At 42.4% G+C, this 25,663-nt stretch overlaps 1 protein-coding gene across 2 annotated transcripts; it reads right to left on the bottom strand.

The window, feature by feature from the left end:
- Window positions 1–203: 203 nt before the first annotated feature.
- On the bottom strand, window positions 204–25,663 carry PDCD2L (programmed cell death 2 like). 2 transcript variants are annotated; one of them, XM_080828404.1, is made up of 7 exons: window positions 24,532–25,663; window positions 24,252–24,418; window positions 24,049–24,109; window positions 22,169–22,542; window positions 20,329–20,439; window positions 15,337–15,485; window positions 204–382 (listed from the first exon to the last, which is right to left on the bottom strand). In XM_080828404.1, the coding sequence occupies exons 1-7, from the start codon at window positions 24,637–24,639 to the stop codon at window positions 252–254; spliced, it is 1,101 nt and encodes a 366-aa protein (XP_080684530.1). In that variant the 5' UTR covers window positions 24,640–25,663; the 3' UTR covers window positions 204–251. The 2 variants fall into 2 exon arrangements, with proteins under 2 accessions (XP_080684530.1, XP_080684531.1); XM_080828405.1 differs by having other exon boundaries at window positions 24,276–24,418; window positions 24,532–24,648.

The following is a 25,663-nucleotide window of genomic DNA, read 5'->3' as shown; positions in this document are numbered from 1 at the left end:
CACCTTCCGGGCTGGAGAGGAGTCACATTCTGAGCTGTCACTGTGGAGATAAGCAACTGACCCTGGAAAGGTAGGCCAGCCCACAGCCAGAAGTTTCTAAATCTCACCACAGCCCCAGCACTGGTGCCATAAAGCACAAAAGACCGCCCTTACAACAAAGAGTTAATAATCTGTGAGTCGAAATGAAGCAAAAGTACACAAACCTGGGGACATTAAAATTTTTTTAATTTATATAAATAAAAGGAAATGCTCTACTTAAATAATGATTCATCTGGGTCTTCTTGTATAATACAAAGTTCTTCCATGGGAGTCTGATGATTTTGAGGCCAGCAACTCTTCTCACATGTGTAAATCAGAACTGTTCCAAATTCTACAGAAAGACCTGAAAGACAAAACATATTCAGGATTCTAACAAAGAGGAAATGACAGAAGATACACTCAGTATTTGAAGGTTTGCTTATTCTAGAGCAAGACTACCTGAGTTTAAATTCCAGTTCTACCACCTGAGCATGGGACTTCATCGATCTGTAATAAGGACTGTATTTATCATGATGATAAGATGTTGTTCACTGTTGTGAAGAGGGGCTCCTGGGTGACTCAGCTGGGTGTCTGCCTTCGGCTCAGGTCATGACCCCAGGGTCCTGAGACCAAGCCCCACATCTGGCTCCCTGCCCAGCAGGGAGTCTGCTTCTCCTTCTCTCTCTGCCCCTTGTCCCTACTTGTGCTTGCGCTCTCTCTCTTTCAAATAAATGAATAAAATCTTAAAAAAGAAAAAAGATTGGGGGCACCTGGGTGGCTCAGTGGGTTAAAGCCTCTGCCTTCAGCTCAGGTCATGACCCCAGGGTCCTGGAATTGAGCCCCACATCGGGCTCTCTGCTCAGCAGGGAGCCTGCTTCCCCCTCTCTGCCTGCCTCTCTGCCTACTTGTGATCTCTCTGTCAAATAAATAAATAAAATCTTTAAAAAAAAAAAAAAAGATTGTTGTGAGGAGGATTAAATAAAGTAGTGCATGTAAGATACTTGGAACAGAGCCCCGCACATCTTAAGTGCTCAATGTAAAACAAAGAGGTTAAGCAACGAGAAGATAATAGGAGGAAGGAGAACGATGATGCAATGTCAGTGTAGCTGGTGTTGCTACAGGAGTGATTTTACCCGATAAGCTGAAAAAACAGTTAGGAACAGCAAAACCTGTGTTCACTACCTTCCAGCCACATTCTTCCCCACAGAAAGTGACCACCGATGACGAAAAGCTGATTTAATGTGAAGATATACTTTAAAGCCTTTATTATAACTGTCTAGGATACTTTACACTGAAAATCAGGTTTTGTTTTTTTTTTGTTTTTTTGTTTTTTATTTGACAGAGAGAGCACACAGGCAGGGGGAGCAGCAGGCAGAAGGGGAAGCAGGCTCCCCACAGAGCAGGGAGCCTGAAGTGGGACTCCCTCCCAGGACCCTGGGATCATGACCAGAGCCGAAGGCAGACGCTTCCTTAATTGACTGAGCCACCCAGGTACCCCTCACTGAAAATCTGTGATAGGGCTGGGGGACCACCTGGGTGACTCAGTTGGTTAAGCATCTGACTCTTGATATCAGCTTAGGTCTTGATTTCAGGATCGCTGAGTTTAAGCCCCTTGCTGGATCGATGCTCGGCACTGAGCCTACTTAAAAAATAATTGGGGGGGGGTACCTGGGTGAATCACTCAGTTAAGCACCCAACTCTTGATTTGAGCTCAGGTCATGATCTCAGGGTCCTAAGATCGAGCCCTGTATCAGGCCCCAAGCTTGGCTCAGAGTCTGCTTGAGGTTTTTCCCCTGCTCACATTCTCTCTCTAAAATAAATAAACAATTCTTTTTTTTTTTTTTTTTAAAGATTTTATTTATTCATTTGACAGGCAGAGATCACAAGTAGACAGAGAGGCAGGCAGAGAGAGAAGGGGAAGCAGGCTCCCCACCAAGCAGAGAGCCCGATGCGGGACTCGATCCCAGGACCCTGAGATCACGACCCAAGCCGAAGGCAGAGGCCTAACCACTGAGCCACCCAGGCACCCAATAAATAAACAATTCTTAAAAGGAAAAAATTTCACGGGGCTCTTGGCTGGCTCCATCAGTGGGTCGGGCATGTGACTCTTGATCTCGGGATCATGAGTTCGAGCCCCAAGTTGGGTGTAGAGCTTACTTACTTACATACATAAGTACCCCACTAAGAGAACACACTACCTCCAAAAAAGATTCTCTCTCTCTCACACACACACATACACTCACAATCCTAAGAGCTTACAGAAATTTGTCAATAGACAGAGTCTTGAAGAATAACACCAAGAAAACATGCTCAACAAGAACTGCTGATTTCAGAATGGGAAAAAGGGAGTCAACAGGAGGGGCTGGAGAACTGTTCTGGAGCAGCAAAGGAAAAAACCTTTGAAAGGAAAATGCAGGCAGGGATAATGGAAAGAAAAGCATCAAAGACAGAACTAACAAAGCCAAAATAGAGCTGATTTGGGAGAAATAAGAAGGCTGGAGTCTGCGAACTGGTAGCCACCAGGGTAGGAAAAAAGGAAGGGGCGAGAAATCAGATGGAACAAAATACCAAGTAGCAGAGTCCTGTACATGCTGCCTGAGCCCAGGGACCTGGCACAGCAGAAGGGCGAGGGAGGGGTAGGACAAAGAGGAAGCTATGCGGAGGTCAAAACAGCCCCAATATCCATCTAAGGAAAAACATCAGAAGCCACAAGGAACAGAAAAGACAGGTGAAACCTAATTACAGGTAGAAAGGAAAGGCTTGAGAGAATCACAGTGAACAGAGGGAAAGAGGAAAGATGTGAGCACAGGAGAGGAGAAAGGTGGTCAACACAACTGCGACTGCTTCCGTAGAAAAGCTACAAACGCAAGAGAAAAAATATTCAGAAATTTGAAAGGAAAAAAAAATAAAGCTAAACTAAATGGAGGTCTGAAAATCCCGTCCCAGGATGAAAGGATTATGGAACAATGCAAGGGCAAGACATGTTAATTCAAAGACTGGACTTCACGAATAAAGAAAAATCTACAGGTGAGTTACAAACAAACAAACAAACAAACAAATAAATAAATAAATGTGAGTTACAAAGTGGGGAGGGGGGCAGGTGGAATCAGGCCACCCTCAGACTTCATTCAAAGCCCAAAGATATCAATATAGGGGCACCTGGGTGGCTCAGTGGGTTAAAGCCTCTGCCTCCGGCTCAGGTCATGATTCCAGGGTCCTGGGATTGAGTCCCGCATCGGGCTCTCTGCTCAGCAGGGAGCCTGCTTCCTCCTCTCTCTCCCTCTCTCTGCCTGCCTCTTTGCCTACTTGTGATCTCTGTCAAATAAATAAATAAAATCTTAAAAAAAAAAAAGATATCAATATAAAGGATCTTAGGGATTTGGAGAAAAACGTACTTCTCTGTGAGACAGGGCCGCGGGAGATGACAGGAGAGCCAGAAGGGCTCTCACTGTGAGGCCACGATAGCACTGGGGCTACCACCATTGGGAGGAAAGAAAATGGGATCTCAGGATTTTATACACGGGTTGTTCTTCAATGCAAAAGCAGACATCCTGAAGCAAGGATAACAGCTATAAACCCTCCTTAAGGCTATCACTTGATAGACTGTAGCTACCAGAGAAGAATCAAAATAAAAGATTCAGGAATGGAAAAGCTCACGGAAAAGAATGGTGTGAGCATGCAAACCACTGAAACAGAGAACAAAAGCTTATTAGCTGTGACAATAGCAGTGACAGAGTACAGACTTATATCCTTAATGCAATAGAAATAATATTAAAATAGAGCACCTGGCTGACCCCTAATCTTGGGGTTATAAATGCAAGCCCTACAATGGGCACACAGATCACTTGAAAAAATAAAAAAAATCTTTTTTTTTAAAGATTTTATTTATTTATTTGACAGATAGAGATCACAAGTAGGCAGAGAGGCAGGCAGAGAGAAAGGAGGAGGCAGGCTCCCTGCTAAGCAGAGAGCCCCATGCGGGGCTCGATCCCAAGACTCAGGGATCATGACCCGAGGCAATGGCAGAGGCCTAACCCACTGAGCCACCCAGGCGCCTCAATAAAAAAAATCTTAAAAAAAAAAACCTAAAATATTTGGAGGTGGAGCAGGGCATAAGCTTCCTTATTATAGTAAAGAGCCAAATACATATGATCTAAAATTGAAAAATGGAATGAGGGGCGCCTGCGTGGCTCAGTCGTTAAGCGTCTGCCTTGGGCTCAGGTCATGATCCCAGGGTCTTGGGATCGAGCCCCACATCAGGCTCCCTGCTCTGGAAGCCTGCTTCTCCCTCCTCCACTCCCCCCTGCTAGTGTTCCCTTTCTTGCTGTTTCTGTCTCTGTCAAATAAATAAATAAAACTTTAAAAAAAAAGAAAGAAAGAAAAATGGAATGAGTGTAATTCTCTTAGCTTCAGAAGGATCTTTTAGCAACTAGGTAAAAGAACCCATTGCCTACAGTCCAGCAACTGCTTTACATACATTTTTCCTTATGCTGAATTTGCACACATTTATTCCAATATTCAGAACGTACTGAATTTTCCTGTCGGTAGAAATTTCTTTTCCTAGGAGCGCCAGGGCTCCTCAGTCAGCTAAGTGTCTGCCTTCGCTCATGTTATGATCTCAGGGTCCTGGGATCGAGCCCACATAGGGCTCCCTGCTCTGTGGGGAGCGCCTGCTTCTCCATCTCTCTCTGTCTGCAGTTCCCCCTGCTTGTGCTCACTCACTCACTCTGTGTCAAACAAATAAGTAAAATCTTTTAAAAAAAAGAAAATTTTTTCCAGCTATCTATCTAAACTTTCTATCTGTATTAATGTCAAGAATGATGACTAGAATGTCGACAAATGGTGATTCCCAGGGTTCACCATTTATACAAAATCTCCAACATTAACATTTGGGGATCAGAAAAATTACAGGAGAGGTGCCTGGCTGACTCAGTCTAATAGAGGATGCAACTCTTTTTTTTTTCTTAAGATTGTATTTATTTCTTTAACACAGAGAGAGAGATCACAAGTGGGCAGAGAGGCAGGCAGAGAGAGAGGGGGAAGCAGGCTCCCTGCGGAGCAGAGACCCCCCCCCCCCAACGATGTGGGGCTTGATCCCAGGACCCTGAGATCACGACCTGAGCCGAAGGCAGAGGCTTTAACCCACTGTGCCACCCAGGTGCCCCAAGAGCACGCAACTCTTTATCTCAGGGTTGTAGGTTCAAGTTCCACGCTGGGTTTAGAGATTACTTAAAAATGAAATCTTAAAAAAAAAATTGCAGAAAATAGACACATGGGTAACAAGTGAAAACTTAAAAAAAAAAAAAAAAAAAAAAAACACCTGGACTTCTTCTTCCTTTTTTTTTAAGTAGGCTCCACACCCAGCATGGAGTCCAAGGTAGGACTTGAACTCACGACCCTGAGATCAAGACCTGAGCTAAGATCAAGACTAGAACCCTTAACTAACTGAGCTATCCAGATGTTCCTAAACCACTTCTTAAAGATATAAAAGAACTCATCAAACAAAATAAAACAAAAAGGTGGTATGGAAAAGTTTCAGAGAACAAGAAAGAGCTTTTAGAAACTAAAAATAGAACAGCCAAACCAAATTCAAAAGAAGGGTTAGAAGAAAGAGCTAACAAAGATGTCAAGTTAAACAGAAGCACTCTATGCTTCATACACTGTATGATTCCATTTGTGTGAAGTTCCAGAGCAAGCAAAATTCTTTTTTTTTTTAAGATTTTATTTATTTATTTGACAGACGGAGATCACAGAGAAGCAGGCAGAGAGAGAGGAGGAAGCAGGCTCCCCGCTGAGCAGAGAGCCCGATGCGGGGCTCGATCCCAGAACCCTGGGATCATGACCTGAGCCGAAGGCAGAGGCTTTAACCCACTGAGCCACCCAGGCGCCCCAAGCAGGCAAAATTCTTAAGGAGACAGGGGAGAGTGATAAGCCTAGAGAGGGAAGGAGGCCCAAGGGACTTTCTGGGACATGCAAACACTCCCCATCTTACTCTGGGAGGTGATTACAAGAGTGTATTTATGTAAAAGTTCATTAAGCTGTAAGCTTCAGATTGGTGTACTTTACTGTGTGCTTCCTTTTTAGTTTTTAAAAAAATATATTTTATTTATTTACTTGGCAGAGAGAGAGACAGCAAGAGAGGGAACACAAGCAGAGGGAGTGGGAGAGGGAGAAGCAGACAGCCCGACGTGGGACTCAATCCCAGGACTCTGGGATCATGACCCGAGCTGAATGCAGACGCCCAACGACTGAGCCACCTAGGCGCCCCTGTGTGCTTCCTTTTTAAAAAGGAAGTAGGAGGGGCGCCTGGGTGGCTCAGTGGGTTAAAGCCTCTGCCTTCGGCTCAGGTCATGATCCCAGGATCCTGGGATGGAGCCCCGCATTGGGCTCTCTGCTCAGCGGGGAGCCTGCTTCCTCCTCTCTCTCTCTGCCTGCTGCTCTGCCTACTTGTGATCTCTCTCTCTGTGTCAAATAAATAAATTAAAAAAAAAAATAAATAAAAAGGAAGTAGGTGGCAAGGATTTCCTGAACATGAAACCAAAAGTACAGGCAACAGAAGTAAAAATAGATAAACTGGACTATATCAAAATTAAAAACTTAGGTGCACCAAAGGACACAATTAAAAAGGCAACCTACAAAACAGAAGAAAACATTTGCAAAAATCACACCTGATAAGGGGTTCATATCTAGAATATAAAAAGAACGCTTACAACTCAACAAGTCAAATAACCTGACTATAAAATGAACAGGAAGACTTGAGTAGACACTTCTCCTAAAATGATATGTAAAATGGCTAACAAGCCATTCATATGAAAAATGCTCAACATCATTTATTAGGGAAATGCAAATTGTAATAGATACCATGTCACATCCATTAGGATGGTTACTATTAAAAACAAAAAACAGGGGCTCCTGGGTGGCTCAGTGGGCTAAGCCTCTGCCTTTGGCTCAGGTCATGATCTCAGGGTCCTGGGATCGAGCCCTGCATCAGGCTCTCTGTGCAGTGGGGAGGCTGCTTCCCCCCATCTCTCACTGCCTGCCTCTCTACCTACTTGTGATCTCTGTCTGTCAAATAAATAAATAAAATCTTAAAAAAAATAAAAACAAAAAAAAACAAAACAAAAGCAAAAAACAAGTGTTGGTGAAGATGTGGAGAAATTAAAATTCTTGTGCACCGCTGATTGGGAATATAAAATCGTGCAGCCACTATGAAAAATGTTACGGTGGCTCCCCAAAAAACTAAAAATAGAATTACTATATGATCCAGCAATTCTGCTTCGGGTATACATAGTCACAAGAACTGAAAGCAGGATCTTGAAGAGAGATTTGTGCACCCAGAATCATAGCAACAATATTCACAATAGCCCAAGAAGCAGAAGCAACCCAAGTATTCAACAAATGAACAAAATGTGGTAGACCCATACTACAGAGTATTAGCTTTAAAAGGAAGAAAATTCTGACACATAGTACGACATGGATGAACTTCACTTACGCTAAGTGAAATAAGGCAGTCTCAAAGGACAAATACTATGATTCCACTTCTATGAGGTATCTAAGGTAGTGAAATTCATAGAACCATAAAGTATAACTGTGGTCCCCAGGGGCTGAGGAGAGGGTGACATGGGGAGTTGTTAATGGTTACAGAGTTGCAGTTTCGCAAGAGGAAAAAGTTCTGGAGAATGGCTGTATAACAACGTAAATAAACTTAATGTTACTAAATTGCACTTACAAATGGCTAAGATGTTAAATTTTATGTTACATATATTTACCACAACTAAAAAGACAAATAAAGTATAAAGTTGAAGAAAACTAGAAAGTGAAACAAAAATCAGAACAAAAAAGAAGAACCAAACCAAGTTCCCATAAAGGCACTAAAGAAAAAAAAGGAAGAAAATCATCAAAGTTGATGGACATGAGTTTCTGAACTCAAAATACCTACCAAGTACTCAGCACAATATACACAATTTCAAAATAACAAGGATAAAGTGAAGATTCTGAAAGTGACCTGGAAACAAGAGTTCCCACTCAAAGGACTAACAGTGAGAATGGCACTGCTTTCTATAGCAACACAGGATGCTAAAAGAATGAGGTAATATCAGGGCCTCTGGCTGGCTCAGTAGGTGGAGCATATGATTTCTGATTGTGGGGTTCTAATTTTAAACCCCATGTTGGGTGTAGAGAGTACTCAAAAATAAAATACTAAAAATAAATGAATGAATGAATGAAGTAATATCTTTTTTTTTTTTAAGATTTTATTTATTTATTTGAGAGAGAGAGAGAGAGACCATGAGAGGAGAAAGGTCAGCGGGAGAAGCAGACTCCCCCACCAAGCAGGGAGCCCGATGCGGGACTCGATCCCAGGACTCCAGGATCATGACCTGAGCCAAAGGCAGTCACCCAACCAACTGAGCCACCCAGGCGCCCCTGAATGAAGTAATATCTTTAAAAATTTTGAAAAAAATTATTAATGTCTTAGGATTCCATATCTGACTGGTATTGTGAACATAAACATACAGTTAAGTATATTTTAGGACCCATAGGACACTTTAAGTCTCTATATCCCATGATCCCATCTCAGGAAATTACCGGAGAAAGTGCTATATCAAAACTGAAAGGATAGGGGAGCGCCTGGGTGGCTCAGTGGGTTAAGCCTCTGCCTTCGGCTAAGGGCATGATCTCAGGTTCCTGGGATCGAGCCCCGAATCGGGCTCTCTGCTCAGCAGGGAGCCTGCTTCCCCCGCTGCCCCCAGCCTGCCTCTCTGCCTACTTGTGATCTCTGTCAAATAAATAGATAAAATCTTTAAAAGAAAAAAAAAACTGAAAGGATAAACTGAGAAAGAAGAAGATAAGAGTTCTAGGAAACAGGGGGACCCACTTGGAAGATGGGCAGGGGATACCCAAATAAAGGTGACCCAGGATGACAGCAATGCTAGAAGTATGGAAGGCCTAGAGCTCAGACTAGCTCAGGAGAACTAAGCACACGGGACAGGTCTTCAGGGAAACATGGAGCCAGGTAGTCTGGAGTTCAATTTGTGAGGAAAATAACACTGAGAATCTTCAGGAGGGTGTGAAAAGAACTGGCCATAATAATGAAACAGGTAGGGACGCCTGGGTGGCTCAGTGGGTTAAAGCCTCTGCCTCCGGCTCAGGTCAAGATCCCGGGGTCCTGGGATTGAGCCCCCCATCGGGCTCTCTGCTCAGCAGGGAGCCTGCTTCCCCCTCTCTCTCTCTCTGCCTGCCTCTCTGCCTACTTGTGATCTCTGTCAAATTAAAAAAAAAAAATCTTTAAAAAGAAAAAAAAAGAAAGGGTATCTAAATGAATGTTACACTACCACATACACAAAAATCACTTAAATACAAAAAAGAAAGAAAACAGTCACTCATGGAAGAATTAATTGAGAAACAAAAATATCATAAGATATACAGGAAATAAATAGCTATATGGCAGAAGTAAATCCTTCTTCATCACTAACGACATTAAATGTAAATGGATTAAGTCCTATTAAAAAAAGGTACTGGCAGATTGGATATAACAAAAATAAAACAAGATCCACCTAGACACCATCTACTAGAGATTCTCTAGATACACGGACACAACGAGAATGAAACAAAAGAATAGAAATATATATTCTAAGCGAACAGAATAACAATTATAAACATGTATACTTCTACATGCAGAGGCCCAAAATGTATGAAGCAAAAATTGACACAACTGAAGGGAGAAACAGTGCTACAATAATAGCTGACTTCATACTCCATTTATAGTAATGGATAAAACAACCAAACACAAGATCAACAAGGAAACAAAGGATTTGACGAGCCTATAAATCAATTAGCACTAACAAGCACATACCAAAAAAAAAAAAAAAAAAGAAGAAGAAGAGGCACATACAGAACACTCCACTTAACTACAGCAGTAAACACACTCTTCTCAAGTGCACATAGAATATTCTCTGGGAGACACCATACGTTAGGCCACCAAGTGAGTCTCAGTAAATTAGAAAGACTGAAATCATACAAAGTTATCTTTTCCAATCACAACGATATGAAACCAGAAGTAAGTAATAAAAGGAAAACTGGAAAATTCACAAATATATGTGGAAATTAAATAAACTACTTTTAAATAACCAATAGGTCAAAAAGAAATCATTAAGAGCAATGAGACAATATATACCTGAGACAAATGAAAACAAAAAAGTGAAATACCAAATCTTATGAGATGAGTAAAAGCAGTGTTAAGTGGAAAATTTAGAGCTGCAAGCACATACATTAAGAACAAAGAAGGTCACCTGGGTGGCTCAGTCGGTTAAGCGGACTACTCTTGATTTCAGCTCCGGTCATGATCTCAGGGTCCCGGGATCAAGCCTCGTGTGGGGCTCTGCGCTCAGCGGGGAGTCTGCTTCAAGATTCTCACTCTCCCTATGCCCCTTCCCTTACTAACTCACTCTATGTCTCTCAAATTAATAAATAAAACTTTAAAAAAAGAACAAAGATCTCAAACCAATGACCTAATTGTATACCTTAAGGAACCTGAAAAAGACCACCAACCAACCGAAGCCAGCAGAAGCAAAAATAAAAGCTAAAGTGGAGATTTTTTTTGTTTGTTTCAAAGATTTTATTTATTTATTTGACAGACAGAAATTACAAGTAGGCAGAGAGGCAGGCTCATGACCTGAGCCGAAGGCAGAGGCTTTAACCCACTGAGCCACCCAGGAGCCCCTAGAGTGGAGATTTTAAAACAGAGACTATAAAATAATAGAGAAAAATCTAGAAAGTCAACAAATCTTTACCTGGAATGACTAAGAAAAAAAAGAGAGAAGACTCAAGTTACCAAAATAAAAAATAAAGTAGGGACATTACTACTAATTTTATAGAAAAAAGGATTATAAGAGAATACTATAAATCAGATAAGCTAAATGAAACAGAAAAACTACTAGTAACATGCAATCTACCAAAACTGACTCAAGAAATAGAAAATTTGAATAGACCTGTAACTAGTAAGGAGATTGAACCAGTAATCAAAACCACCCAACAAAAAAGCCAAGAAATCGATGGTTTTTCTAGTGAATATGACAAAACATTCAAAGAACAGCAATCCTTCTTTAAAAAAAAAAAAAGATTTTATTTATCTGACACAGGAAGAGATCACAAGTAGGCAGAGAGGCAGGCGGGGGGGGGTGGGAAGCAGACTCCCTGCTGAGCAGAGACTCCCCCCCGACCCCGCCATGTGGGGCTCGATCCCAGGACCCTGAGATCATGACCTGAGCCAAAGGCAGAGGCTTAACCCACTGAGCCACTGAGGCTCTCTGAATACCAATCCTTCTTAAACTCTAAGCTAAAGAGAAGGGAATGATTACCAACTCTTTTTTTTTTTTTTTTTTAGATTTTATTATTTATTTGTCAGAGAGAAACCCCAAACAACCAGGGGGAGCAGCAGTCAGAGGGAGAAACAGGCTTCCCACTGAGCAGGGAGCCCAATGTGGGACTTGATCCCAGGATCTGGGATCACGACCTGAGCCAAAGGCAGACACTTAACTGACTAAGCCGCCCAGGCATCCCTACTAACTCATTCTATGAGGAATTCTTTTTTTTTTTTTTTTTTTAAGTAGACACTATGCCCAACATGGGACTCAAGCTCACAACCCCAAGATCAAGAGTTGCATGTGGGGTGTGTAGGTGGCTCAGTTGGTTCAGTGTCCAACTCTTGATCTCAGCTCAGGTCTTGAGCTCACAGTCATGAGTTCAAGCCCCACATTGTGCTCTGTGCTGTGCATGGAGCCTGCTTAAAAAAAAAAAAAACCTAAAAACCAAAACCAAAACCAAAAAACAATTAGGTAAATAAATAAATAAATAAATAAGAACTGCATGCTCCAACAATTGAGCCAGCCAGGTGCCCCAGTGTAAGCATTACCTTAATCCCAAGTCTAGACTAAGACACTACAAGAAAATTATAGACCAATATCCCTTATAAATGTAAGAAATTTAAGGATGCCTGGCTGGCTCAGTGGCTAGAGCATGCGGCTCTTATTTCAGGGCTGTCAGTTTAAGCCCCATATTAGATACAGAGATTGCTTAAATAATCTTAAAAAAAGTAAATGTAAGATATAAAAATCCTCAACAAAATACTCGCAAATAAAATCAAAGAGTTTATTAAAAAGACCTTGGCAGGTTTAGTCGGTAGAACATGTAACTCTTGATCTCAGGGTTCTGAGCTTGAGTCCCATGCTAGGTATAGAGATTATTTAAAAATAAAATCTAAAAAAAAAAAAAAAAAAAAAGATTTACGCTGAAAAGAAATAAATTAAAGGGTGCCTGGGTGGCTCAGTGGGTTAAAGCCCCTACCTTCGGCTCAGGTCATGATCCCAGGATCCTGGGATCGAGCCCCGCATCGGGCTCTCTGCTCCTTGGGGAGCCTGCTTCCTTCTCTCTCTCTCTCTGCCTGCCTCTCTGTCTACTTGTGATCTCTGTCTGTCAAATAGATTTTAAAAAATCTTAAAAAAAAAAAAAAAAGAAATAAAATAAAATAAAGAAAGGGGCGCCTGGGTGGCTCAGTGGGTTGAGCCACTGCCTTCAGCTCAGGTCATGATCTCAGGGTCCTGGGATCGAGTCCCGCATCGGGGTTTCTGCTCAGCAGGGAGCCTGCTTCCCTCTCTCTCTCTCTGCCTGCCTCTCTGCCTACTTGTGATCTCTCTCTGTCAAATAAATAAATAAAATCTTTAAAAAAAATAAAAAAAATAAAAAAATAAAATAAAATAAAGAAAAATAAAATTAATAAGTTTTTTTAAAAAGGGGCACCTGGGTGGCTCAGTGGGTTAAGCCTCTGCCTTTGGATCAGGTCATGATCTCAAGGTCCTGGGATTGAGCCCCGAGTCAGCTCTCTGCTCAGCAGGAAGCCTGCTTCCCTTCCCCTCTCTCTGCCTACTTGTGATCTGTCTGTCAAAGAAATAAAATCTATACAAAAATTTTAAAAAATTAAAAATAAAAAATATTTAAAAAAAGATTTATACACTATGATCCAGTAAGATTTATCCCAACATGCAAAAGTGGTTAAATATCCAAAAATCAAAAATCGATGTAACACACATTAATAAAATGAAAGGAACTGTATGATCATCTCAATTGATGCAGAAAAAGCAACTGACAAAAATCAATACCCTGTAGTGATAAAAATAACTCCATAAACAGAAGGGAAATTCTTTAATCAGGAAAAATATTAGGATGCCCACTCTTGCTACTTCTAATTAACACAGAAGTTTTAGACAGAAGAATTAAGGAAAAAGGAAAAAAAAGAAATAAACAGGCAAAATTGGAAAGGAATAAATAAAATGATCTCTGTTGCAGATGATTTTTACCTTCTATGTAGAAAAAAACCTAACCATCCACACAAAAATATTGGGTTTCATATATTTTTCCTATTGTGTCTATATTCTCCTTCAAAATCTCTGCTTTAGCCTTTCCTTCTTTCTTTGTTTTTGCTGCCTTTGGTTTGTTGATTGGTATTTTTTTTCAAGTTACTTGCAATATATGTTAGGTCGCTGATTTGAGATCTATCTTTGTTTTTAACATATGTGTTCTCAGCTCTAAGTTTTTCTTTGAGCACTGCTTTCACTGCCTCTCATAAATACATTCAGCAAAGTTGTAGGACCAACAATCAGTCAGAAAAAAAAATAAAAAATAAATAAAATACTCGGAATAAATTTAACCAAGGAGACAAAAGACTTGTACTCTGAAAATATAAAACACTACTGAAGGGAATTAAAGGCACAAATAAATGGAAAAACATCCACGTTGGTGAACTGGAAGAATAAATATTGTTAATATAACAGCTCAGTCAGAAGAGTATGCAACTCTCAATCTCCAGGTTATGAGTTCAAGCCCTACACCAGGGGTAGAGATTACTAAGAAAATAAATAAATAATTGCACGGGTGCCTTGGGTGGCTTGGCTGGTTGAGCATCCAGCTCTAGGTTTCAGTTCAGGTCATGATCTTGGGGTTGTGAGACTAAGCCCTGCTCAATGTGTAGCCTGAACTCACGACCAAGATCAACAGTCACACGCTCTACCAAGGGGACCAGCCAGGTCCTCCTGTTACTTTTATTACAAAAAACTTTTAATTTTTGTTTAAAAAGATCACATAATGATGCTAAAATAATAACTATAATCACGTAAAAGTCATTTTTTAAAAATTTTTAAGAGATTTTATTTATTTATTTGACAAAGAGAGAGCATGCAAGCATGAGCAGGGGGAGAGGCAGAGGGGGAAGCAATCTCCCCACTGAGCACAGAGCCCAACCCAAGACTCGATCCCAGGACCCTGAGATCATGACCAGAGCCAAAGGCAGATGCTTAACCAACTAAGCCACCCAGGTGTCCTGTAAAAGTTATTTTTTTTTTTAAGATTTTTTTTTATTTATTTGACAGAGAGAGATCACAAGCAGGCAGAGAGGCAGGCAGAGAGAGAGAGAGGAGGAAACAGGCTCACTGCCGAGCAGAGAGCCCGATGCAGGACTCGATCCCCGGACCCCGAGATCATGACCTGAGCCAAAGGCAGAGGCTCAACCCACTGAGCCACCCAGGCGCCCGCGTAAAAGTTATTTTTTAAAGGAGCACCTGGGTGGATCAGTCCTTGAGCACCTGCCTTCAGCTCAGGTCATGATCCCAGGGTTCTGGGATCAAGTCCAGCACTGCGCTCCAAGCTCAGCAGGAAGCCTGCTTCTTCCTCTCCCACTCCCTCTGCTTTTGTTCCCTCTCACTGTTTCTCTGTCAAATAAATAAATAAAAATCTTAAAAAAAAAAAAAAGAGGTTTTTTTTTTTTTACATTTTTAAAGTAAGCCCTATGCCGAATATGGGGCTTAAACTCACAATCCCAAGATCAAGAGTCACATGCTGTTCCAACTGAGCCAGCCAGGCACCCCCATAAAAGTTATTCTCCACCCTCAGTTGCTTTTTTTTTTAAATAATAAATTTTGACTATAACACAATGCTATTTTTTGGTTTTTGTTTTTTAAATAAACTCTACCCCCAATGTGGGACTTGAACTCACAGCCCTGAGATTAAGAGTCACATGCTGCACCAACCTAGCCAGCCAGGGGCTTCTGCCATGAAAATAATTTTAAGGATAGAAAACAGCTTGGCCTTAAATCAACAAAATGGTATCGGTATTTGTGTCGGATTGGTTGGATTATAAATTTTCCAAAATTTTTGTAACATGCTTATATTTTATAAGTAAACAAAAATGAAATGATAGCCTTTCCTTTTAAAATAATTCCTTATTTGTGCAATAAATCCACAACCTCAAATTCATAAAGGGCTTATTACCTAAATCAGTGCTTCTGAGCATGCTGACCAGTGCTGGCATAAGCTGAAACTCAAATGTCCTTCGGTCTCCACAGTGACTACAGGCTGGGAGCTCAGTGACTTCTGATGTAGGAGAGGTCAAAAAAAGCGGTTCTCCACTCCAGGAATACCTAAAGCAAGGAAACAAAGAACCCTGAAGGAAGACAGCACAAAAGTCACATTTCAACATCAGAGACCATGCTTTGCAAACTTTGCTTCCTTCTTGCAGAGGACCAGGAGCAAAACCAGACAGCAAAGAAAATCCAAAGACCCAAAACCTAGCAGCAAGCCTGTAGAGCTCAGCAAGATACCTGAAGTCTTGTCAATGTCTGGTTCAAAGTCTGGATGAAGGCACTAAAGCCAATGTAGAACTATATCTAACCACACTGCAACCAAGCCCAGACTGAGCTCAACCACAGAGTAAGCCAACTTGGATCTCCACACTATTGGCCTTACAGAGGGAGGGCCATGCCCTTCTAAGGAGTAAGTATTTACTTCAGTATCTACTGTCCTTCAATATATAATGGCAAACAATAAAAAGAAATTAGATATATATGACAACAGAAAATTAATTAACTGAGAGAGAGTATGTGTAAACTGGGGGGGTTGGTGCACGGGGGGCAGAGCAAGACGGAAAGAGAGAACCAGAACTCTAAGCAGGCTCCACACTCAGCACAGAGCCGATGCAGGTTTCGGTCTCACGATCTGAGTTAAAATCAACAGTCATGCACTTAACTGAGCCATCCAGGTGCTACAAGAGCAGCAGAAAAATTTAACCCACTGAGAGTCAATACAGGAATACCCACTGGGGTGCCCAGGTGGCTCAGTGGGTTAGGCCTCTGCTTTCAGCTCAAGTCATGATCTCAGGGTCCTGGGATCAAGTCCTTCATAGGGCTCCCTGCTCAGTGGGGAGCCTGCTTCTCCCTCTGCCTGCCCCTCCTCCTGCTTGTGCACTCTCTCAAATAAACAAATAAGATCTTTAAAAAAAAAACAAGAATACCCACAGACAAGATGATGGAATTATCATAAAGAGACTTAAAATATCAGTGGAAGGGGGACAAAACAAACAATAAAATATCAATAATAAACATATAAAAAATAAACAAACATATAAAAGAATCTAGCAGAAAAGGTAGACATGCATAAGCAGGGAATTAGCATAGAAATGGAAACTAAAAGAGATTGACAGAGAAATGCTAGAAATGAAAAATGCTGTAGCAGAATAAAGAACTTCATTCAGTAAAAGTTAACTGCAGGTAGGAAATAACAACAACAAAAAATCTGTGAATCTGAGGAAAATAGAAATATCCAAAATTAAACAAAAGGTGAAAACAATTAAAAAAAAAAAAACCAGGGTCGTAAAAACCACAGGACAATTTCAAATTGTATGTCTAATCATACAAGTTAACGGGAGTCCTAGATAAAGGAAAAAGGATAGAAGAAATATTTGAAGAGATAATGGCCAACATTTGTCCAAAATTCATGAATAGACATCAACACAAAAATCCAAGAAGTTCACCAAATCCCAAGCAGGATATATTAAGACATATAGTCTCTTAAGTACATAATAGTTCAATTACATAAACATAACAGAACAACAGTAAGAATTACTAAGAATTAATTATGTAATAATCAGACATTATTATTACATAAGACATTATTAATACATAAGAATTAATTTCTCTTTTTTTTTAAAAGATTTTATTTATTTATGGGGCACCTGAGTGGCTCAGTCATTAAGTGTCAGCCTTTGGCTCAGGTCATGATCCCAGGGTCCTGGTATCGAGCCCCACATCGGGCTCCCTGCTCAGCAGGAAGCCTACTTCTCCCACTCTCACTCCCCCCACTTGTGTTCCCTCTGTCTCTTGCTCTGTCAAATAAATAAATAAAATCTTAAAAAAAAAAAAAAAGATTTATTTATTTGACAGAGAGAGAGATCACAAGTAGGCAGACAGGCAGGCAGAGAGGAGGGGGAAGCAGGCTCCCCGTGGAGCAGACAGCCCAATGCGGGGCTCAATTCCAGGACCCTGAGATCATGACCTGAGCCGAATGCAGAGGCTTTAACCCACTGAGCCACCCAGGCGCCCCTGAATTACAGCTAATTTCTAACAGAAACCCTAACAGCAACAAGTCAATGGAACGAAAGCTTTCCAGTGCTGAGTGGAAAACAAGTAAAAAACCTATTGTATATCCAAGAAAAATGTCTACTAAAAGAAATATTAATATGTTTGTAAACAAAACCTGCATGGCTGTCTCCAACAAACCCACACTTTACTTTAACTTTACTTATTTACTTACTAAGTTATTTATTTATTTAAGTAGGCTCCAAGCCCAATTCGAGCCTTGAACTCACAACCCTGTGATCAAGACCTGAGATCAACAGCCTGACACTCAACTGAATGAGCCACCCAGGCGCCCCTGAGCCTGCACTGTGAAAAAATAAAAATAAAAATAAAAATCACAAGTCCTTCAGACTTAAGAGAAACGCCAGATGGAAGCTCAGCATGAAGGGATGTAGAGCAGCAAAAGGGTAAACAGGTCGATGAATATAAAAGACCTTCTGGTCATTATTTTCATTATTTTTTTCAAAAGATTTTATTTTTTGTTTCAAGTAATTTCTATACCCAACGCAGGGCTTGAACTCACAACCAAGATCAAGAGCCGCACGTTCTACCAACTGAGCCAGCTGGGCGCCCTCAATAATTATTTTTAATTTTACTGTATATATAGATATTATCCTCAAAAACTACTGATTATTTCAAACAAAAATAACAATGGATTATGGCATATAAAGCATATAGAGAAGTGAACATGTGCAAACAAGAACACAAAGGGCAGAGGAAAGGTAAACAGGATTCTGTTTTACGGTTCTCGGTTCATAAAGCAGCACACTGCTGTGTGAAGGCAGGCTGCAAAGATGCACATTATAATCACTAAAGCAAACACCTTTTATGGCAACAGAAAAGACGTAAAATCATAAACTAAAAATATCCAGTTCACTGAAAAGAAGGTTAAACAAAAGGGAGAAGAGAACAAAAAACTGGAAAGGAGAAAAGCCAATACCAGAATGACAAAATTAACCCACCACCAATAATTATATTAAATGGACTCAAGACCCTATATAAAAAAAAAAGCAAACAGTCTGGATAAAGTAAAGGCAGGACCCATACGTGTAAGCTGTTTAAAAAGTACACCTAAGGGGCGCCTGGGTGGCTCAGTGGGTTAAGCCTCTGCCTTCGGCTCGGGTCATGATCTTGGGGTCCTGAGATGGAGCCCCAGATAAGGCTCTCTGCTCGGCAGGGAGCCTGCTTGCCCCCCCCCCCCACCGCCTGCCTCTCTGCCTACTTGTGATCTCTCTCTCTGTCAAATAAATAAATAAAATCTTTAAAAAAAAAAAAGTACAGTTGAGCTAGCACCTGACACCTTTCAGAATGGCAATTATCAAAAAGACAAGAAGTAAGTGTTGGTGAGGATGTGGAGAAAAGGGAACGCTCGTGCACTGTTCACAGGAGTGTAAATCAGTCAGCCACTACAGAGAACAGTATGGAGATTCCTCAAAAAATTAGAAACAGAACTACCATATGATCCAGCAATCTCATTTCTGGGTATTTATTTAAAGGAGACAAAAACACAAACTCAAAAAAGATACCCACCCTGATGGACCACTGCAGCATTATTTACAATAGCCAAGACACGTAAGTAACCCAAGGGTCCATTAACAGATAAATGGATAAAAAAATTGTGTGTCGGGGGGGGTGTGCATGTGTGTATATACACATGCACACACACAACACACAAGAGAATTCTCAGCCATAAAGAAGGAAATCGTGACATTTGCGACACCATGGATGGGCCTCAAGGGCATGATGCTAAGTGAAGTAAGCCAGACAGAGACAGACATACTGTGTGAAATCACTTACATGCAGGACCTAAAAAACCACCAAACAAACAAACAAAAACCCCACCAAACTCATAGAGATGAAATTGGTGGTTTCCAGAGGCAAGGGATCAGGGCTGAGAGAAATAAGTAAACTGCTTTTTAAGCTTAAATAAATCAAATAACTTAGTAACTTATAGAAACAAAACAAAACAACCCATTCTAAAGGAAGAGGTTGAAAGTAAAGAGTAAAAAAAAGATCAACCTTAAAAAGATGAAACTAAGGTAGAGGCTCAGGTCATGATCCCAGCGTCCTGGGATTGAGCCCCGCATCGGGCTTTCTGCTCGGCAGGGAGCCTGCTTCCTCCTCTCTCTCTGTCTGCCTCTCTGCCTACTTGTGATCTCTCTCTCTCTGTCAAATAAATAAATAAAATCTTTAAGAAAAAAAAAAATACACAATTCCTGGGGCGCCTGGGTGGCACAGTCAGTTAAGAACCCAACTCTTGGTTTCGGCTCAGGTCAGATCTCAGGGTCATGAGCTTGAGCCCCACAGTGGGCTCAGTACTCAGCACGGAGTCTGCTTGGGATTCTCTCTCTCCCTTCCTCTGCCCCTCCAGCTCATGCTCTCTCTCTCTCTAAAATAAATAAATGTTTAAAAAACAAACAAAAAAACCTACACAGGGACACCTGGGTGGCTCAATGGGTTAAGCCACTGTCTTTGGCTCAGGTCATGATCCCAAGTCCTGGGATCGAGTTCTGCAATGGGCTCCTTGCTCAGCAGGGAGCCTGCTTCTCTCTCCGCCTCTGCCTGCGTCTTGCCTGCTTGTGTGCATGCGCGCACTCTTTCTCTCTCTCACTCTCTTTCTCTGACAAATAAATAAAATCTAAAACAAAAAACAAAAAACAAAAAAACCCCCACACAAGTCCTACCCAAGTGCATGCATCCAAATGCATAAAAAATAAGTGAACATAATACACTAAAATCTTAGGCTCTTGGTTTGTGGAATACTAGATTTTGGTTTTCTCATTGTAGTTCCCAAACTAACATGTACTGCTGTTACAATCAAGAAAAACAATAAAAGAAAATGTGCCTCTACCTCAAAATCTGCTCCTGACAAGCAGCAATTCTCTTCATGAATTTGTAAAACATCTTATCTCCACTTTTAATTATGGTCTTCTCATATTTTTCATCACCATCACTAGGAAGACTAAAAAAAGAAAAGCAGAAAACACTTTTGAGTGTCTATGTCCAGAGAATTACAATATTTAGAGGAGCAAACAAGATAATGCACATAATTTAGAAATCATAAATTTAGGTGGTACCTGGGTGGTGCAGTCAGTCTAATGTCAGACTCGGTTTCAGCTAAGGTCATGGTCTCAGGGTTGTGGGACTGAACCCCACGTCATGCTCCGAGGTCAGCACAGAGTCTCATGGGATCCTCTCTCTCCCTCTGCCCCTCCCAACCCTACCCTGCTCACTCTAAAATAAAATTCATAAATTTAGGGCGCTTGGGTGGCTCAGTTGGTTGAGTGTCTGCCTTCGGCTCAGGTCCTGATCCCAGTGTCCTGGGACTGAGCCCTGCATCAGGGAGCCTGCTTTTCCCTCTCCCTTTGCCGCTCCCTTGTTTGTGCTGCCTCTCTCTGTCAAATAAACAAATAACATCTTTACAAAAATTAAAATAAAAAAACAATAAAAATAAAAAATGATAAAAATTTTTTTAAAGATTTTATTTATTTATGAGAGAGAGAGTAAAAGAGAACATGAGCAGGAGGAAGGGGCAGAGAGAGAAGCAGGCTCCCTGTTGAGCAAGGAACCTGATGTGGGGCTTGACCCCAGGACCCTGGGATCAGCACCTGAGCCAAAGGCAGAGGCTCAACCCACTGAGCCACCCGGGTGCCCCCAAAAATCATAAATTTAATACCCTGTAATATCTAGCAGTAATCCCCTACCCACCATTCTCCCAAGCCCTGCTCCCTAGCCATTTTCAACTCTGGGATAATTATTTGCAGTTTTAAAAGTCCTTATGCTCATTGACTATCTTCATTTCTTTCCCCATTATGGATTATTTTTAAATCAGTCTGTAAGCAGCCCAACATTATTCTGAAATGCTTACAAAAGAAACAGCTCTGGTAAAGAACCAGGTTATCTCTCCAAATACCCAACTGTAATTCTACTGTAACAGCAAAAGTTATTATTCTTAGTTCTTTATAGGGCTTTGGTTTATAAAGCCTTTTAAGACCTACTCACTGGGTGGCTCAGTGGGTTAAAGCCTCTGCCTTCAGCTCGGGTCATGATCCCAGCATCATGGGATCAAGCCCCACATGGGGCTCTCTGCTCAGAGGGGAGCCTGCTCCCCGCCCGCCTGCCCCCCCCCCGCCGCCTCTCTGCCTGTGATCTCTGTCAAAAAAATAAATAAAATCTTTAAAAAAAAAAACAAAAACCAAACCTACTCTCTCACTGATTCCTAAAACCATCTGATGACACAGACAACAGAGATAGCAACGTGACTCTCATTTCACTGGTGAGAGCTGAGGCTCTGGGAGGGTCTCTGACATCCCAGGCCAGTTCCTGAGCCACAGCCAAGAGTCAAAAAACAAGTGGCGTTTTTCTAACTTACTTGTCTGAGCTAATCATTTAACAAAGAAAATAAAGAGATAGTAAACATGTTCTTCTGTAAAAGCTGTCAGCCCTAACTTCCTTGCTCATCTTTTTGAGGGTACTTAGAGCAGTGTTTTCCAGCTAACCCGACAGTGGCTCGTAAGATCGCCTTGTCTCTGTCTCCCTTTCTCATCCAAGAGGAGCAAAACAGAAAGGTTCTACACAGACAAGTTCTGCTTGAAAATGTTTCCCCAAGTACTAGGATCAAACCAAAGGGTACCTACTGTGGTGGCTTCCTGATCAAGTCCCCTCTCACTCTCAGCGGCACACATTCTCACCTTTGGGAAAGCAACTCTTCCATATCCACTCCTTCCTTCTGCTGATATTCCCTCAGAAGGCTATGAGCGTGATCCAGATTGACAAAGTCCCCGTAATCCTCCTCATCGACAACACAGATATAGTAGGGCAGGAACTGTGGTGCCACAGAAGGCAAGGCCATCTCTTCCCCAGGAGAAACAGGAGGAGCAGCGCCCATGACGGTATCCTGCAGGTGGAGATCTTGGAGCTGGGCAGTACAGTCTGTGTCCTCAGCACTGCTGGAATCATTTCCAAAACCCAAGGTAAGCTGCGGTGGCAGCGCCTCCTCACTGTCACTCCCCCAGTCATCTGCACCTTCGCACCAATCCTCAGCTGCAAGGCCGTTTTCCTGTTTCTAGAAGAATATCCAGTGAATGAAGCCCAAGCACATTTGGGTGATCTCACCCATCCCCTTGGCTTGAGCTATCCATTCCCTCACCTGCCCGAGGGAGATGTCACACAGCACCTTCCCCTCTTGCACACTCTGACTCAACTTCCTGGACCCCATACACTCAAAGCACGTTGGAGGTAACAATAATTCTCTTCTCTTTCCAAGGGCAGCATGGCCAGTGTGGTAGAGTGGTTTCTTCAACCACCTATTCCAAACCCTTTCAGCTGTGCTTCATGTATTACAGAAGCTAGCTGGAGAAAACTACATTTCCCAGACTCCTTAGCAGCTAGGGTTTCAGATATGGCCAAAGGCGGGCTACTCAGGTCCACTCGGGAGACACAAACTTGAAACAGAATGAGGCGGAAAGAGAGGCCACCAAGTAAAAGTCTGTAGATGGATACAAAGCAAGGACTTGGAGCCAAAAGATCTGACAAGGGCAGCTTCCAGTTCGCCAGACCACATCTCAGCTTTCCGACTGCAGGTGTCGCACGTGATATAAGGGGTCCTTGACAGGCCAGATCTGAGGTGTGGTTCTGGAAGTCATTTCTGGAGTGGCCCCCTCCAATCTATCCAGGGTTAATAAAAACCTAATTCTGTCTAGGCTTTAAAAAGTCAGTGCTCTTCTATTATCTGCAACCCAACGCTGACATATATAAGCAGATACCACGTCTTCATCTTTTCATTCCTGGTACTGCTGGTACCAGGCCTGGCACACGTTTAGAGCTCAGAGTATACATAAGCGCACATTTACAGGCAAAACGAGACTGAATTTTGTTCTGCAGCTACCAACTTGCCCAACTTTTGGATTCAATTAATTCAGATTTTTTTCTCAATGTTTGTTATTTACACATACACATTATCACAGGAACTGTGTTTACTATAAACACATATACATCACACACAACCACATACACATATACATCCATACTTGTTCCCAAACAGAAACAACAGCGAGTCATGTGTCTCAAGGCCTTCAAGGTATATTAAAAGGAAAGACGAACAAAATCTTAAGGAGATAGCACTTCAGGGGCGCCTGGGTGGCTCAATGGATTAAGCCTTTGCCTTTGGCTCAGGTCATGATCTCAGGGTCCTGGGATCGAGCCCCACATCAAGCTCTCTGCTCAGTGGGGAGCCTGCTTCCCCCTCTCTCTCTGCCCGCCTCTCTGCCTCTTTGTGATCTCTGTCAAATAAATAAATAAAATCTTAAAAAAAAAAAAAAAAGACACCGAAGAAAGAGAACCAGGAGCACGGAGTCCACACAAAATTCAGGGGGTACAGCATTTCGGAGAGTGGACTCCACCTCTGGGATGGAAAAAAAAAAAAGGAGATAGCACTTCACAGTTCAGGAAAGTGCAAAAACCATTCCAACGTACTTCAAAAGACCACGGCTGAAAGTTTATCTTAAAGGATATTCTAGAAAACACTCTCAAGTTACAGCAAGTCGTAATATGCTAATAACTACCGGTTTACCTGAGCGTCCTGCGCCTCCCTCTCTCGCATCTGCAGACACTGGGAACGGAACACCTTCCAGCTTCAGGGTAAAGATAAATGGCTGTGAGGCTCCAATGCTGACCACCAGCCAGCTAGCCAGCCCTATCCCGTGTGGCCCGTGCGGCCCCCCAGCTCTCGCCCACTCATAAAATCCCGAGGCAGCTCGGAACTTCCCCGCCTACCTGCGCGCCCCGCCGCTGCCGCACCTGGGGAGGGGGCAAGCGAACACGTGCAGTAGCCGGTGAAACGGGGAGCCTTCCAGCGGGCAGTACACCTGCACGACCAGGGCAAGAGGCTGCCTGCAACGTTCACACACTGGCCTCGGCGCTGCTACCGCCGGTAGGGCGTCCTGAGGGCAAGGGAAGCGCTCAAAACTCCGGCTCTGCTCATGGATCTCGCCCACTCCCTCACCCCGTAGCCTTCACCAGCAACCGCCGACCCCGGCCCCGGCGCTCCACTCACCGGAAGGCCGCCCAGCTTGCTAGCAGTCCAGGCGCCCGGCCCCGTGGGGCGGCCATGCACTGCAGTGTCTCGAAGCCCGAGCAGCACCGGCTTCCGAAAAGCCGCCATGAAGACGAGGTACCCACGTGGAAAGGCGAACTACGGCGGCCGAGACGGGACGCCTCTCCGCGCACGCGCACTGGCTTCACCTCCGAGACGGCCCCGCCCCCTTAAGATTCTCAGGAGGGTTAGGTCCTCTGAGCTGCGCAGGTGACTGGCTGCTGTGGGCTCAAAATCCGGGAGCCCCAGACATAGGTGCCTCTGAATGCTCCTGAGGTAGGAAGAACGCACCATCTGGCATGAAGTAGTCTTGCCAAAAGATTTTACCTAAGTGGAATAATAGTATTACCGTTAAGACCAAAAAAAGTTTAATTTTTACAGGTACACGTTTAAATGTTTATACATTATGGAGTGGGCCATGAGTTGACAACTGTTGAGATCTGGCGTCAGACACATAGAGATCTATTATACTACTTGACTTTTATGTGTTCGGAATTTTCTGTAAGGGAAACAACCTAGGTGAATTTTGAAAACATCATGCTAAGTGAAAGAAGCCAGACACAGAAGTCCAAGTTCTGGAAAAGTGAACCTCAAAGAAAGAAATCAGATCAATTGTTGCCAGGGTTTGGGTTCACGGGGTAGGCTTTGGCCACAAAGGCGTGCCAGGAATCTACCTCTTCAGATAATGAAAATTCTGTGTATCTCACCTGTGGTGGTTATATTTGTCAGAACTCAAAACCACACCCCAAAAGAAGGTGCATTTTTCTGTATTAAATTATGCCTCAACCCGGTTTTTTAAAAAACACAGATTGAGGGGCACCTGGGTGGCTCAGTGGGTTAAAGCCTCTGCCTTCAGCTCAGGTCATGATCCCAGGATCCTGGGATCGAGCCCCGAATCGGGCTCTCTGCTCTGCGGGAAGCCTGCTTCCTCCTCTCTCTGCCTGCCTCTGCCTACTTGTGATCTCTGTCAAGTAAATAAATAAAATCTGTAATTTAAAAAAAAAAAAGAAAGAAAAGAAAAAATAATTTAAAAATTAAAAAAATAAAAAACAGATTTCAAAGACACTATTGCAGTCTTCATACTATAGCGTGC

Source organism: Martes martes (genome assembly GCF_963455335.1).
Source record: "Martes martes genome assembly, chromosome: 17".
In the NCBI taxonomy this organism is placed as follows: Eukaryota; Metazoa; Chordata; class Mammalia; order Carnivora; family Mustelidae; genus Martes; species Martes martes.
The sequence above is the reverse complement of the archived record's forward strand: the minus strand, read 5'-3'. Positions and strand labels throughout refer to the sequence as shown.